This window comes from Coturnix japonica, chromosome 1 (genome assembly GCF_001577835.2).
Source record: "Coturnix japonica isolate 7356 chromosome 1, Coturnix japonica 2.1, whole genome shotgun sequence".
In the NCBI taxonomy this organism is placed as follows: Eukaryota; Metazoa; Chordata; class Aves; order Galliformes; family Phasianidae; genus Coturnix; species Coturnix japonica.
This window is the reverse complement of record NC_029516.1, coordinates 155929156-155945425: the sequence shown is the minus strand read 5'-3', so window position 1 is coordinate 155945425 and position 16270 is coordinate 155929156. Positions and strand designations below refer to the sequence as shown.

General features: G+C 42.6%; 1 protein-coding gene and 1 long non-coding RNA gene across 3 annotated transcripts in view; both read left to right on the top strand.

Annotated features, from left to right (window-relative positions):
• Positions 1-6971, top strand: part of LOC107308268 — a 29973-nt gene extending 23002 nt beyond the window's left edge. Inside the window, exon 2 of the long non-coding RNA XR_001552726.2 lies at positions 5499-6971. This is a non-coding gene — a long non-coding RNA (uncharacterized LOC107308268). The remainder of the gene's footprint in view (positions 1-5498) is intronic.
• A 7656-nt stretch (positions 6972-14627) lies between these two features.
• Positions 14628-16270, top strand: part of KL (klotho) — a 45858-nt gene continuing 44215 nt past the window's right edge. Inside the window, exons 1-2 of one of the 2 annotated variants that reach the window (XM_032442140.1) lie at positions 14628-14840; positions 15214-15695. In XM_032442140.1, the coding sequence (XP_032298031.1) occupies positions 15348-15695 (348 nt within the window). In that variant the 5' untranslated portion in view covers positions 14628-14840; positions 15214-15347. Of the gene's footprint in view, positions 14841-14930; positions 15696-16270 lie in introns of those variants that run through there. The other variant, XM_015852031.2, reaches the window with a different exon arrangement.

The following is a 16270-nucleotide window of genomic DNA, read 5'->3' as shown; positions in this document are numbered from 1 at the left end:
ATGCTGATTCACTTTTCTGCAAAGCCAGACAGAAAATCACAAGATGTCTTTATCTAACCTGAGACAAAGCAAAATGGATTTGACAGCAGGCCTTAAACACTTTCTCCTTAATGATTCAGAGAAAATGGAATCCATCTAAAACTGTTGATTATTTCTTCAAATACAGGCAGAAAGCAATATCTTGAAAATCTGCCCCTTACATAAATGATAAATTAACATATGGACAGACTTTCTTTTACAAGGTTTTCAAACAGTGCTTTTCAAAGGATATAATACCTATTTTGTACTACAAAATGACTTTATCTCTACAGTTTGTGTAGTGTAAGACACATAGATTCTCATAAAAGTGACATGCACTAAATGGGCAGAGTTAAGCTGTGAGGAGTTACCATGGATCTAAACTAAATAAACTCTTCATACAGCCCAAACAATTATCAGAGGCAAGAAGTTAATCAACAGCGAAGCTAAATATCTTCATGTTTTACTATAATTATGAAAGAAAGGCAATAGCTGTAAGTTCCAAAGCCAAAGTCCCAGGATATTTAAGAAACAATTCAAACTCTTTTTTTTTTTTTTTTTTATCCCCAACATATTTAGAGCTATTTAACCAATACATTTTTTTTTAGGGCTCTTTCCAGCACAGATTATTGTTGTTGATCTCAATAGTCTGAGCTGCGGAGTTAAATAAGTTAAGAATTCCTCTAAATCTTTAGAGTTGTATCAGTTTTCCAGATCATTACATAAAAAACCCTGAGCTCTTTATCGTATATGAGCCAAAATCTGCTCCTACTTTAAAAACTATTATGATAGATTTAGTGAAATATAATGTATTTCTGTGTTTATATGTAGCTTCATGAGAGAGGACAGTATTAGGACTTTTATTGCACAGCCATACGTACGCATTTAGTGTGCTATAAAATATCTGACTACATATTACTAAAGGAGAGCGCTACAATTAAAATACACTCTTCCACTTTTGAAACCTGCACATTTTCACAGAAATGAGTGCAGTAGAAGCGTACAATTTGGAGAAACTAATTTATCTTCCTGTTTTTATTTCATGCAGAATCAGAGGAGGCTTTTAAAAGTCATTTCCTCCCCAGAAAATAGGAAATAAAATACAGTAACTTTTATTGCTTCTGGAGGATGTAGTTTCCCCGACTGTGCCATTCAGTGGTAGTTACATGACTCTTCGAGACATGCTGACATAAAAACAAAACAAAACAAAATAAAACAAAACAAAATAGTTTGGGGCAGTTGAGAAATGTTAGGAATATGTTTCTTAGAATGTCCAGGTTGAAGACTTCAGTAAAATAAAAGACCTATACTTTTTGAGCCATCTTTTCGAATATCATGCAAATAAAATATTTTAAGAGAGGAAAGAAGCAAGTCAAATATATTCTTGCATGGCAGGACACACTGTGCATGCAAATGAGCTCATGTGTAAGCTCATCTCTTTCAATGCAGTGAAATATTGCTTTGAAGCTCATTCAGAATACAAAATATGGAGAAGCTCTTTGGTAATCAGATGCCCTCTAAGCAAAGGAAATCTTGTGTTCCTTCAAAAATAGGGACTAATCAGCAGCAATTAGTCCCAAGATAGAAATAAATGAGATTCTCACATTCAGATAATTCAAAAACAATTCATATATGCTTACATTATGGTTGAGGCCATTGTTTGATAGGGGATCAGAAGTGTTTCAGAGAAAGTTACTGTTGGACATATCCCTCTGATAGATGCATCCACTCCTCAATACTTCTCTGTGCCAGAGAAGTGCAGGCTGCCATTGAATTACACTGAGCAAGACACAGTGGGCTCCCATACACACAGAGCCGTTGTTGGCCACCTACCTAGGGCCAGCAGGTGAGCTGAGCTAGAGTTCCATTTGACACTGGAGATGGAATCTCCATTTGAACTCTTGTCTCCTAAGAGGTTATCTACACCCTAAAGCAAACAGAAGATAAGACAAAGCACTGGCAGTTCTGAAAAACAACACCAGCTCCCCACACTGCAGTCCGGATAGCTAACATGCAATTGGCTTCACCTAACATGACCTCCTGCCACTTTTTCTCATTGCAGTTTGTTGATGAGTTCATATTAGTGATGAAGTCCCTGAGTGAAGTGTTTTCCTGGGCCAAGGGCCAGGACAAGACTTGTGTATGACTTAACTTTTTCTTTTAAATTAAGTGTGAGAATTAAATAATTTATAATCTGTGTTTATCTAGGATTGGATTTTTAATGCAAAATATGACCAGAAAAAGAGATTAATGGCATAATCTCTGACTATACTGGATACAAACAAGAGTGTGTGTCAAAGAACAATCTTAATATATACAAAAATGAAAGCTGGATAGGAAATATTTTTTTAAAGCTTCAGCTCAGAATGAATTTTGGACTTTCTATTGCAATCAGACAGAAACTAAACAGACTGAATCTGAAGCACTGCAATAAGGAAGGGCTTTAGCATCAGTACGGAGACATTAATGTGAAGGTCTGGTGTTCCCAGACCCAGGGTCAAAAATCTCAACAGTCCAGACAGTTTGCAATGAGGAAAAAAGCACTGAGCAAATACTTAACAAATACTCATTTATGGCAGAGAAGTTACGACAGACACATCTACTGCACTGATGGAAAGCGTGAGTGACCCTTATCTGACACATACGAGGCTTCATTATTTATTTATTTATTTATTTTGTTAATAAACTTTCCTTGACAAGTTTTGGATTTAATTTCTGACTGGCATTATGTGTACTTCAACGGGGGTGGTTGCATTGCAAATGAATATATGCTAATTTAAAGAGTGTGACTTACAGCTTGTCATACCCTTTGCCTGAGGCACTTTGATACCTAGATTATGTTATCTACTCTTGTGTCTGGTCATGTGAGATAACACAGTTGTTAAGCAAGTCACATTTATTATCTTCCTACAGTATGTTCTCTTATAATGACATGCTGGCTTAGCAATAGTGAGTACCTGGAGAAAATCTGAAATGGCTGCACTCCTGTCAAAGAGAAAATACGTGGAGTCAAATGCTTCAAATTCTTGCAGTTCAGATGGCATTATTTGTGTTTTTCTAGAACGTGCTTTCATGGGCAGTTGCCCTCTTGGGAAGATGAAATCTTTTTTCCAGTGAGTCTCTTCTCCATTCATAGCCCTTTATATCTTTGGAATGCAGTGTTCTGAGGGAGTCAACTGCCAAGAGATTTTTCCATCTATCCTGTGGCTATTAGCAGTCACAAGACGCTGTCAAATAGCACAAGGCATATTAGTGTTTAGATCTGCTTTGCTGTACTCAGACCAGAGACACGAGCTTTGGCTTCTTTATGCATATGCTGATGCTCTTGTCACATTGCATCTCTGTTGGCAACTGCCCTGCATGTGCATGTCATGACCATTGGGCTGCAGAGCAAGCCTCTCGCTTACAGATTAAAAACAGCTCATCCCAGCACAGCTGGGTGAAAGAACTGCTTTCCTGACAGATAGGAAATAGGTCTTCAAGTCTCCAGGCAAAATCATGCACTTGCAGTAACTTCAGCCTTCATTTTCCATAGCCACATAAATTAGCCAAGCCAGAAATTTATTATAATTTCTCTAGAACTTAATTTTTTAAAAAATTATTATTATTTTTAATAAGAAATTTCCATTTTACTAAAGCTGGAATATACATTTACATTAAAAAAGCGGTGGTTTTGGTAAAGATACATTTTCTAACCCCAAATACTTTCTTTTGGAAAATTCCCAACCTGTCAGAAGAAATACCACTTGGATTACATGCTTACTAAGATAAAATCATCCTATTAATAGCTTGGGACTTTATATTCATTTATCAGCAAGAAAACCAGTCTCAGAAAATTTTTCAACAGCAATTTAAAGGAAGTTGTGCCTAATCTATCCAAACTTGTTTTTAAAGTAATCTTCTAAAATTGAATATTTAGTGAGATCCTTCCTGTAGCATTATTAGGGCCTCTCAAACTTGCTATTAGAAGCTTCTGATACCTACCACAGCAATTTATATAATTGTAGTGCCTTTACTCCCTTTCAAAAGCTTGACATTGAACACTAAATGATGCCTTCACTTTCCCTTTCTCCTCTACAGTACCAAGAATAACTTTCAGTCTTGGTAAAAGTCAAGATAGGATTGGGAAATTAGAGAAATAACAAAATAATGTTAATCAAATTAACATGTATGATGAACAGTTCGGTCAAATAGTTGGGGCTTAAAAACATTGGAAGTTTCTGTGAGAGAATTTGTAGGTAAACTTTTTGCAGACAGAAACTGAAGGGGATTTTATACGGTTGCTGACTAATATATTTTTCCCCCTTTCTCTTAATATATTTACATAATACCACTTTTTTACATTCCTGAGCCCACCAGTAAATAGTTTTCCACATTGTCCACAAGCCCAGCTGGCCTGTGAAGAACTATTCATCCACTTCCTTCCTTCGCAGCTCAGGAACCTTGAATCTCCTCAGCTGCAGGTGAACCAGTCCTCAGAGATCAGCTGGTCCCTCTTCCTCTGCAAACAACTGAATAATGTCCTGACCTTTCCCATTTCCAACCCCAAGAAAGAAGGAGCTGAGAAGCCCAGTTAACGTATTCATGTCTTTGTGACACAAAGAAAATGGTTTTAAAAGTATGTATGGACTATGGTTTATATCCATTTTCAGAAATCATTTTCCCAGACAGTTGGTGGGTGCCCCATCCCTGTAGACACTCAAAGTCAGGCTGGACTGGGCACTAAGCACATGATGGAGCTGTAGGTGTCCCTTTTCATCACAGGGAGGTTAGACCTCCCTGGTCTTTAAAGGTCCCTTCCAGTTCAAATGATCCTATGATTTAGAGAATTGCTGGAGGAGGAAGACCACATCAACCACCACTCAGGAAGGCTAGACTAACTTATAGATAGGGTTCACTGGTTATTGACACGTGTAGATTAAAAATATAATGCCAGTACCAAAAAGAAAGAGCTAATTTTGCTTTTGTCTATGTTTATGCTGCTGAATAAGAGAGAAAAGCTTAAAAGAGACTGATTCCTGGCTTCTGGCTAAGTAACACCATTTGGCCCAGGTCCACAGTGGTTACTGCTTCCTCTGTTTGTAGCAGATCTGTCTTGCAGAGAGTTGTCCAAAAGCAGAGACAGAAAATGGTAACAAAACAGATCAAGGGATGAGTGCTCGAGCACAATGCAGGTTTTCTGTTTACCTGTACAGCTGGGCCAGTACATGATTTTTGGAGAAGTGGCTCTGGCAAGACTATTCTGATTTCATTCCTCATAGGAATATAGAAACAGCCTTATAGTGCTGCTAGGTTACTATTCAAACAGTGGTCCTGTGGGTGACCGAGGCATTTCCCAGTTCCAAACAGGAACAGAAACTCCAAAATCCATTGGAAAAAAAAACGTTAATTTTTTATTGTTATTCTCAATGAATTATCTCTCTAACCAAGTTTGTAAATCACATGTTCTAACTTTTATTTTCATTTTCTCCAAACTGCAGATCAGCCTGAACTCACTGCCATCCAGAGACTTTCTCATGGATCCAAGCCTCCAGTTAAAGGAGCATGAACGTGTTTCTGTTGCTGAAGATTATCCTCTTTCGACATCTAAATATATAGTTTTAAGCCTGCACCTGTTATCATTATATTACCACTGTTATTATTCCTGCTAAGCAGGCTGTTGGAGTTGGACTCAGTGATTCTTGTGGGTTCCTTCCAACTCAGTGCATTCTATGATACTAGGCTTTACTAAAAGCTTTGCTACCTTTATGCAGCTTTATTATACCACAATGTACATAAAGCCAAGAAAAGACATTGCAAAAAACCCCAAGTTGCATAAATACTTTTCACGGTAAAGGTCCTTCCTACCCCTTCTTTAAGAAACAAGCAACTGTCTGTGGATATTTTGGTGATGTTTATTGTTAGAGAGGTTATTCTGCAGCACCATTCAGTATTGTTCATACATGGGTCAAATGAACTGAGAACAAAACAGAATTCCTCTACATAAGATAAAATGATAAAAGAAAAGTGTGTGAGATGCTGCTTTGGAATGTGTTTCTCTTATTATCCCATGAAGGTGTGATTGTGTTGTATGGCCTAGGATTCAGATGAAGGGCAGAAGGGATGAAAGATGAAGGAAGGGAAGGGAACAAAGGCAGGATGCAGCTAAGCAACGATGTGTGCAAAAGGAGATACCTGGTTTGTTTGGATCGCTGTAAAAGAGGAGTTAGAAAGGAGTTACATTAGCCAGGAGGACTACAGAGTGGTGTCAACACCTTGTTTCAAGCAAACACGCAATGCCTCACCAGGCAGGTCAACAGCATGTAAAGGCCATGGCTTGGAGGCTGTAAACCAGGCCGAGCCTTTGCCCCAAGCCAAGGCTGTCATCATTTTCAAGAGACAAGAGCAAGGCTGCAACCTCTGAAGAACAGATTTGCTGACCCTGAGGTCTGACAGCACCAACTGCACTGATAGCCGTGAGACTGTGGAGGATGCCCTCAGCTGTAGGAAGCACTCTTCTGCTGCATGAAAATTTGCTGAGCTTTTTTCAGATACCTGCCACACTTTGATAAATCACCATTGTCCTGTATTTGTTTATGATTTCCCCCAAACTGCTTCTAGCTGGATGAAATAATAATAACAAACATGCCAAGACCAGTCTCTCACGCTGTAGGCATTGGTACTGCCCTTACAGCACACCCAATGCAAGGAAATGTCCAGAAAAGCCACTGCATACAGAAACGAGATTCTCTAGAGGCAATGAAATAAAGTAATGTAAAAATAAATGGAAGTATTTAGTAAATTGCATTCCTCAAAAAATTCAGCTTTTTAACTTAAAAGTAGATACGAACTGAAGACAGAAAGAATAAAGAGAAATCGACACAGACCCATTACTTTCAGGGAACCTATGTTTCCCACCTGAAGATCAGACCTACAGGAATTTAAATGAAAACTTAATTAAAAAAAAAAAAAAAGACATATAAAAGTAAAAGACAAGATGAAATCTTTTTGGTGTTCACAGAGCTGAGGCACACCAATCCAATAAGAGCTAATGCCATACCAGTCTTTTTGACCATCAGTTACTCACGAACACCAGTAGCTCACTCCTTCATAATACACCAATAACACCAATAGCCAGTCCTTCATAAGTAACAGAAAAATTATTTGGCTAAATACTGCTTCCCCCTTGCTTTGTCTGCAAGGAGTCCTTTCCCTGTTTCAGCCCAGAGGATGATTTGTTTGATAATGCCTAATCATAGCACATTTTTTAGTACCTAATACATTTAAAACTCACTGCTGTCTCCTGTGAAGCATGTTTTGTAATGCCAGTGGTCTCCTTTTCTCTCTGTGGGTGGGACTGCCTCACTGTGTGCACATGAAAGAGTGTTTGCTACAAAGGACGTTCTTTTTTGTTTTTTTTTCAGTTTTATAAATCTAGGTTTGGATGAAGGATACATACACCATGCTGATAAGAGAGAACATTCTCGCAGCAATGAATGCAATCGAATGTAGTGCAGTGCAGACTCCAAAGCGTCTGTTCAAGCTGAATTTTTGCATGGGTTACATTCTGGGCATGTATAAAAGAGCATAGTAAATGAAAGATTTACACCTGGAAAATGCTTACTGCAGATACTTGTACCAATCAGAAGATAATCTTCCTGCAGGCCCTACAATTTCTGATAATTATTCTGCTCAACTTTCCTACTTGTAGCTCAGATATACGTACATCAAGACTTATTCAGTGCTTCCTTCAGACTAGATTTGGGACTTTTCTCACATATATTGAACAGACACGTCAAATGCAATTTTTCTTAGAATCACACAGATATTATCCTTTCTACCTGCTGAATGAAAGGAGCTAACGCATTGATGTGGCAACAGGTTGCTTGTTCGCTGTGGCCTTTGACTTACTTAATTCTTCATTTGGCAGCTGGCATTGTAAAATGCTTCATAGCTCCTCTATGCTTATTATATCGCTCATCCTTCTGTGACACCCTAGGGGAAATGCAGAGTGGCTGGTGGAAATCTAATCACCAATCTTGAGAAAATGCATAATCTCATAAACACTCAGTGTCACAGAACTGAAGACACTGGTAGTGAATACATCTTCCTAATTCACCCCTGCTGTTCTGGTCCAAGGAAGAGGCTGTTAGCTTATCAGTTAAAGAAGGCAATAAATCTAAAACATGTTAGAATCTGACTCTTGCCCAGGGAGAAGTATAAGGATCTGAACACTCTCAGTAAATATTATTCTGTCTCTGATTTCACCTTAAAGAAGAGATGGGATCTTATTTTTCAAAAGATTTCAGATGTAGGTAAAGCAAGACATGATACAATCACGGTAGTAGATGCATGGTGTATAAATATGATAAGAAATCCCATCATAGTACTAGCAGTTTGAGACTCAGGTACCAAAATGTCTTCAACAAGAGTGAGATGACAGCACTATCAGTGAATCCCATGCAGGTGTCATTGTGGGCTGCTGGAGGAGGAGCCATACAAACATGTTTAGGCAGGTGAATCACTCCCTCCATATGTACTTTAGGCTGAGCTAAATCAGTCTCTAGGCTGCAGATACTACATTGGTTAGATTTTCCTGAACATGCATGGGATCCATTCAGGTCATCAAATAGAGGTAACTATGCCCTGAGATGCACTGGGACCCAAGACTTTAATGTGGAACAGCCAGGTTGGACACTGCAGGCTATATCAAACCACACTATTATACTCTGCACCTCTTAGACATTACCTAATTATGTTTTCTATATGGTAAACATCCAAGCATTCTATAAGATAGTTATTACCAGCACCATGTATTTTCATTAGGTTATATATCTTCATATATCCTATTTGGACATTTTCTGGTTCTGCACATCATTCTCCCTAAGTGACATTTATCCAATGTAGCCTCCTCATTCTTAGATGTCCTATTTGTTAATCTGACTGCTTATCAGACAGCCTCAAGATTCTCATTATTTAGTTGCACAGCTCCAATCTTAAAATTACATATATTTTAAGCTTTCACAGAAGCGTTTGAGTCTGTGCTGCTGTCCAACCTACAGGGCCTAGCAAGAACACACAGATATTCCTCCATCTTTCCATTTGACCAGATCACTTGGATGGCCATGGCTGGTGACTGCTGCTCTGTGGTGTGATACAAAGCTATTCCCTCAAGCAGTGTTCAAAAATCTCAGGGAAAGCACAAGCAAGAAAAGAAATATTACCAAAAAACCCTCACAAAAAACCTTACTGTGGAAATTACTTGACTTTCAGTTTTTGAAGTGGCGTATTGATTCTTCTGAATAGCAGCTGTGAAGAAATGTTTAATGTTTAATGCTTTGGCATCTATGCTTTCATGTCTCAGAGGTGAAATTCTCTTCAGTACTCCTCAAGGCACTTTCTTATTATTATTAGAAAGGTTTAGTTTTCAAGACTGAGCTGTTGCAATATCTTGGCCTAATCTAGCTCAGCTCTGCAACTATATTTGAAGAAGTAGGCCCTGGAAGCTCTTAGAAGTTACTCTGCATACTTAGTGTTTTGGAAATGTCTTAAATTCCCAATAGTTTTGAGCCAGTCTCAGGAACACAGGAGCACAGCATTGCTATATTACCTGGGAATAGCTCTGAAGTACATTTAGGTGAATACAAAGCATGCAGTAAAAGACTAAATGACTTCTACATTGATTATAAATCACACTGCAGCGATACGCTTCTCAAACAGTACAGAGACTGAGTTCTTGTTATTTTTTCAGAATTACTTTAATATAATACAGTCGGTGTTTATCAAAGAGTATCATGTCTGTAGCCCAGAAAAATATTTCTGTATCTGCAGTTATGTTATCTGTACATTTAGTAAGACAGCAGTGCAATATAGTTTAAATGACTAGTTTACAAAGTTTCAATTCAGTTCAGTTTAAAATGGTGTAACTTTTAACTGCAGAAAATTCATCTAGGCAGGAAATCTTAAAGAGAATCAAAGCAGTACAGAAGTTCCTAAAACCATTCCTATTTCTTTATGAGTCGTCTTTGTCTACAGTAAAGACCAACACTGGCATGAGCTGAAACCAAAAGGAAGCAAATATCAGAACTAAGGTGTCATTCATCCTCATACTGAAACATCTCCAACTACAACTCCATCAGGTGCTCAGAGCCCCATCCATCCTGATCTTGAGTGTCTTCAGGAATGGGGCATACACCACCTCTCTGGGCAACCTGTGCCAGTGCCTCACCACCCTTATCATAAAAAACTTTTTGTTTATATCCAATCATAGAATCATGTAATGGCTTTGGTTTGAAGGGACCTCAAAGATCAAGTACTAATCTCCCTGCCACAGGAAGGTTTGCCAACTGCTAGATCAAGTACTAGATCAAGTTGCCCAGGGCCCCATCCAACCTGGCCTTAAACACCTTCAGGGACTGGACCATCCACAACCTCTCTGGACAACCTGTTCCAGCACCTCACTGCTCTCTCAGTAAAAAACTCCCCCCTGACATCTAAACATCCCCTCCTTTAGTTTAAAACCATTCCCCCTTATCCTATCACTGCCTACCCTTACAAAAACTTGATTTCCCTTATGTTTATTAACTCCTTTTTAATTTTGGAAGGCTGAAATGAGGTCATCTCTTTTCTGTGCTGAACAAGACCAGCCTGTCTTCATAGGAAAGGTGCTCCAACCCCTGGACCATCTCCATGGTCCACCTCTGGACCTTTCCCATGTTGAGGGACCCAGACCTGGATGCAGTGCTCCCAACGGGACCTCACAAGGACAGAATAAAGGGAGTCAATAACTCTTTTCATGCTGCTGGACACCCCTCCTCTGATGAACCCAGGATACCATTGGCCTTCTGGGCTGCAAGCACACACTGCTGGCTCATGTTCAGTTTTTCATCAACCAGGACGCCTAAGTCCTTCTCAGCAGGGCTACTCTCAAGGAGTTCTTCTCCTGGTTTGAACATGTATCTGGAATTCACTTGACCCAAGTGCAAAATTTTGCACTTTGCTTTGCTGAACCTCATTATATCCAATCTGATGCAATCTGCTAATTACTGCTAAAACAGAAGTGGATCTTACATCTTCCGAAGTATTCCTAAGTTAGTTCATTACACCAGCAGGGGTGTTTTGGACCTTACAACATTATGTTTCTAAGTTCACTACAGTCTGTTACTGCCTTAAAAGTCCTTCAGAACGTACTGTGCATGCATACAATTGGTGGCATCAAGAGGAAGAAGGAATAACCACAGAAGGATACATTTTTTCAAGCAAATTGAACTTGCACTTCTCTTTCTGAGAGAACTGAGGAACAGCTTATTTGCCTGGTAGGCTGAGATGTCCTGTCAGTGATGAAGAAGGTAAATCTAGAATGCTATTACACAGCTTTCCACTGGGAACAACTATTCATCAGCAAGTGGAAGTAAAATGTGATGGGAATTAGAGCAGTTATGTGGTGACGGAAGCGGTAGGGAAAATGCACAAATCTAATTTGGAGGGTAATTTTTTTTATGCAGTGTCCCCAGTGGATAGTGAGTTTTGTGCCTTGAGAAATGCTGAGGCTGTAAATCTATTACACAAGACTATTTTCAACTGAATGTATGCTTCTATATGTTTGGAAATAGCCTTGTCAACAGAGAAGGGGCATTTAAAACAGAAGATGGCTGTTCCAGGCACCAAGACTTCTTGTTCTGCCACACTGAGGAGCACAGATACTACCAGGATAAGGCTGCAGAGATCTCCTGCAAGGATTTTCAGATGAGAAAGGGATTTGCTGCTTTGAGACAATGCACGATGTGACTTCGGGGAAAAGTGTCAAATGAATATAAAGCAATAATAGAGCTATTTTGCCTAAAAATGTCAGTACTGGAGAAGTTTCAGCCTCTTTGGGATAGAAAGAGCGATGCCTGGTCAGAACACTGTCAGATTTGATTGCATGTCCTGCCTGCACAGCTTGCAGAGAATTCCTCAGCAAAGCCTGAATGAAAACTATACTGACACGCACAGAGTCCATTATATATATTATCAAAAACGGAACCCTCACTAATCAGCAGTACAAAGAAGGCTGGAAGATAACAAATCCCAACCTGCCAACCTAAGGCAGACTGTCAGTGTGCTGGCTCAGAAGCAGAGATGCAATGGAGACATGCTTTGAACTCAAGGAGCAGGAGGGAGGGAGCTCCAGGTATCTGCAAGTGCTTGGCTGACCTTTCTGCATGGTTAGTATTGCACAGGATTTGTCAGAGAGGAAGAAATATATGTTGGACCAGAGCATGGGTGACTGTGCCGTTCTAAAACATGAAATCAAGCTTTCTCCGCAAAAAAAAATCAAAACAAACAAACAAACAAAAACTTTAAGCAACTAGAGGCCATAGTGCACATCTTTTGATATGTATATTAGAAGAGGAGGGAAGGGAAAGGGAAGGGAGGGAGGGGAGTGGAGGGATGGGTGGGAGGGAGGGAAGGGGTGAGAGAGGAGAGGAGAGGAAGAGGAGAAGAGAGGAGAGGAAGGAGGAGAGGAGAGGAGAGGAGAGGAGAGGAGAGGAGAGGAGAGGAGAGGAGAGGAGAGGAGAAGGAGAGAGAGAGGAGAGGGAGAGGAGGAGGAGAGGAGAGGAAGAGGAGGAATTGCTTTCATGTGACTGATATATAGGGATGAAGCAATGAGTTAGGAAATCAAGGCCAGATTTCAACCCTCAAAAGTAGGCTTCTTACTCTGGCAGCACAGTCACTGTAGCTCCTTGGACAGCTTTCACAAAGACACCCACCTCCAGAAGTTGACTAAGATCTCAGCCAGGCTGACTCATACCAGTACCATGAAGATTTTTCTTTCCTTTCACTGTAGAGATGAACTCCTCATCACACTTCATTTAAGTGTCTAACTGTAAATAAGACTGACTGTATTTTGGTTAATAATCAGCAAACGTATCAAGATTTAGTTTAAAATCTCTTGTGACACTGGATACCCACTGAAAAATGTTTCCTTAAATGTCAGCAATGGACTAATGCACACAGCCTAGGATATTTCTGGGACATGTCTTTACATCCTATTTTGCAAAATGCTCAGGCAGTGAGCTCCAGCAAAGACAGCACATTGCCACTGAAATGGGGTCAGCAGCAGAATAGAGCTCTCCACCCTTTGCACGGGAAGGATCACAGCAATAGAGTCAGGAAATCAAAATCATCAAGGCTGGAGAAGACCTCTAAGATCATCTAGTCCAACCATCCATCTATCACCAGTACTGCCCACTGCCCACGACCCTCAGTGCCACATCTCCACATTTCTTAAACACCCCCAGGAACAGTGATTCCACCCCCCCCTCCCTCGCTGCTTTTTCCAATGCCTCACCCCTCCTTCAGATAAGTTTCCTAATATCCAACCAATGCCAACGTGCACATGACAACTGACCTCCAGCTTCACTGGAGTAACCACTGTGTGATGCTGACAACTTTTTCTGTTGCTACAGCTGGAGCTCAAATTATCACTTGGCCTGTAATCAAACATTAGTCACTTGTCAGACTATAGCAAACTCATAGCAGCTGATGCCCAGCCTGCCAGTTGCCTGCTCCCACACCGCAACCTTCCTCCCTTTAGGAAGGGCTGACAGTGGTCCCCCATTCAGACTTTTATCTGCCTCCAGTGGGAACAAGTTAATCACCGTTAACAGAAACAGACGAAACAAGAGAAAGGCTCTGCCTGGACCTGAGAGGTACAAAAACCCATCCTACACTCTGGAAGAAACCTTTAGCAACTTTCAAGAGGCATTTCAATCCATCAGCTCATTACTAGTCATTACCTGTAATTTTACCTCGAGGGCGTCTATTTTCTAAAAATAAAATGAAATGCTCTTAATGCCTTCATTCTTTTGTTAAGCAACAACTTTATCTCTTGGGAACATCTCTCTAACAGCCTGTCTAATTGGTGTTTTATTCCGAGGTGTCCCAACTTGTGTTAGAGTTCACACAACCAAGTACTGAGTCTTTGCAATGTTTTGAGGCAGTTCTTGCCCAGGTGTTGTTGTCTGAAGCCGACATGAACAGCAACGTAAGACCTGTCTTTAGGATGAGATCTTTGCATCACGCCCACACGGGCAGATACAAAGTGTAACCAAACTATCAGACTGAAATGTACATCTCAATTTGTTTCTCTGAGGCATTTCTCATTGGAAAATGTTCTGTGTTTGGTGAGCAGCCAGATGTACCAGCCTCCAGTCCCAGAAAGGAGAAGGCGATACAACTACAAGGTGCCGGCCCATGAATTACCAGGGGTGTCAGGTCCTTGGTCACCGAGTCTCTGATTATTACTATGAGTGATCACAATGGCAATATCACTTGACACAGTGCCACAAAGAAACTACCAGGTGAAGGAAAAAAGTATAAAAGCAGCAGCCATCAGCACAGCACCTTTATTTCCTCGCGTTTTCCACTTGAGAGGTGCTCCCTCCCCTCGGGGCTCGGGGATACCTCGGCTCCCCCGACGGCGAGAGGCGGAAGAACGCGGCGTCGGGGCCCTCGGGGGCTCCTTGAGAAGGCGGTTTGTGTCCCCTGAGGGACAGGAGGCGAATGGAGCAGCAGCAAAAGGAGGGAGGGAAGGAGGACGGCTCCAAAACCGCGTCCAGGTGCGGGCTCCCCGCAGGGACCCGGGGGGCTGCAGGGCCGCGCCCGCCGCGATCTTCGCCCCAAGGAGCAGGGGTGAAGGAGGTGACCCCGAAGGGCAGAGGGCAGCCGACTCGGTTCCACCGCCCCGCAGCCTCCCGCCCCGTCTCAGCCCGGGTCCCGCCCCCGAGGCAGCCCTTCTCCCTGCGGGAGCCGCTCTGCTCCCCTCGCAGACCGGGAAGGATGCGGGCGGCAGCTCCGAGGTAATTATTAATGGCCGTGCCCACCGGGGCGGGGGGGAAGGAGTAAGGTGAGGATAAAAGGGGGCGGCGGGGGGCTGGGAGGAGGGAAGTACCGTCGGGAGCATGGCCCCGCCGCCGCCGGTGCTTCCAGTGCTGCCGGTGCTATTGGTGCTCGGGCGGCCGCTGCTTGGGGCACCGGGGCAGGGCGCGGGCACCTGGGCCCGCTTCGCCCGCCTGCCCTACCCGCAGGACCAACTCTTCCTCTATGACACCTTCCCCGATGGCTTCCTCTGGGGTGCGGGCAGTGCTGCCTATCAGACAGAGGGAGGCTGGCGGCAGGGCGGCAAAGGGGCCTCCATCTGGGACACCTTCACCCATCGACCCACCACTCCAGCAGGGTCCATCCTGCCAGGTCCAACAGGAGGTGATGTGGCCAGCGACAGCTACAACAACATATTCCGCGACATCGAGGGGCTGCGGCACCTGGGGGTCTCCCACTATCGCTTCTCACTGGCCTGGACTCGACTGATGCCCAATGGCACAGCACCCATCAATCCCGCTGGGCTGGCTCACTATGGCCGAGTTTTGAGCCGGCTGAGGGAGCTGGGCATAGAACCTGTCGTCACTCTCTACCACTGGGACCTGCCACAGGGCTTGCAAGATGCCTTTGGCGGCTGGGCCAGTCCTGTCCTGCCTGACCTCTTCCGTGACTATGCCGAGCTCTGCTTCCAGCATTTTGGTGGACAGGTCCGCTACTGGTTGACCATGGACAACCCTTATGTGGTGGCCTGGCATGGATATGGCACTGGGAGGCTGCCACCCAACGTGCAGGGTGGCCCACACCTGGGCTACCGTGTGGCACACCACTTACTGCAGGTAAATGACGGTTGGCCCCACAGTGGGTGGTGGGAAGGGGCCTTCTCCTCCCATCAGAGGAGCTGCAGTCGCTCCTCAGGCCATGGATTATGTCAGCAGGAAGGGTACCCACAGCCTTCCTCGTTGCACGGATCAATTTGCTGGGCAGCAGCTGGATTGGAAACTAAATCAGTGTGGAATGGCGGCTGGGGCTGAATGTGCCCCATGCTCCCTGATGGTAGGCAGGTAAAAAACATACACTTTGTAAACTGGAGATATGATCTTTCTATTTGCAGTTATCTTAAGGTAACGTCAAGATAAAGTTACAGAGAAGTTGTGGATGCCCTGTCCCTGGGAGGTGTTTAAGGCCAGGTTGAATGGGGTCCTGGGTAACCTGATACAGTGCTTGATCAAGGGGTTGGCAGCTTTGCCCATGGCAGGAGGGTGGTACAACATGATCTTTGAGGTCCCTTCCCCTCCAAGCCATTCTATGATCCTGTGACACGGAGTTGAAATGTTCTCTGTATGCCACAGAAATATTTAGTTCTGCCCTCCAGCATTTGCAAGTGCTATTGGTGATGGGTGAGACGCATTCA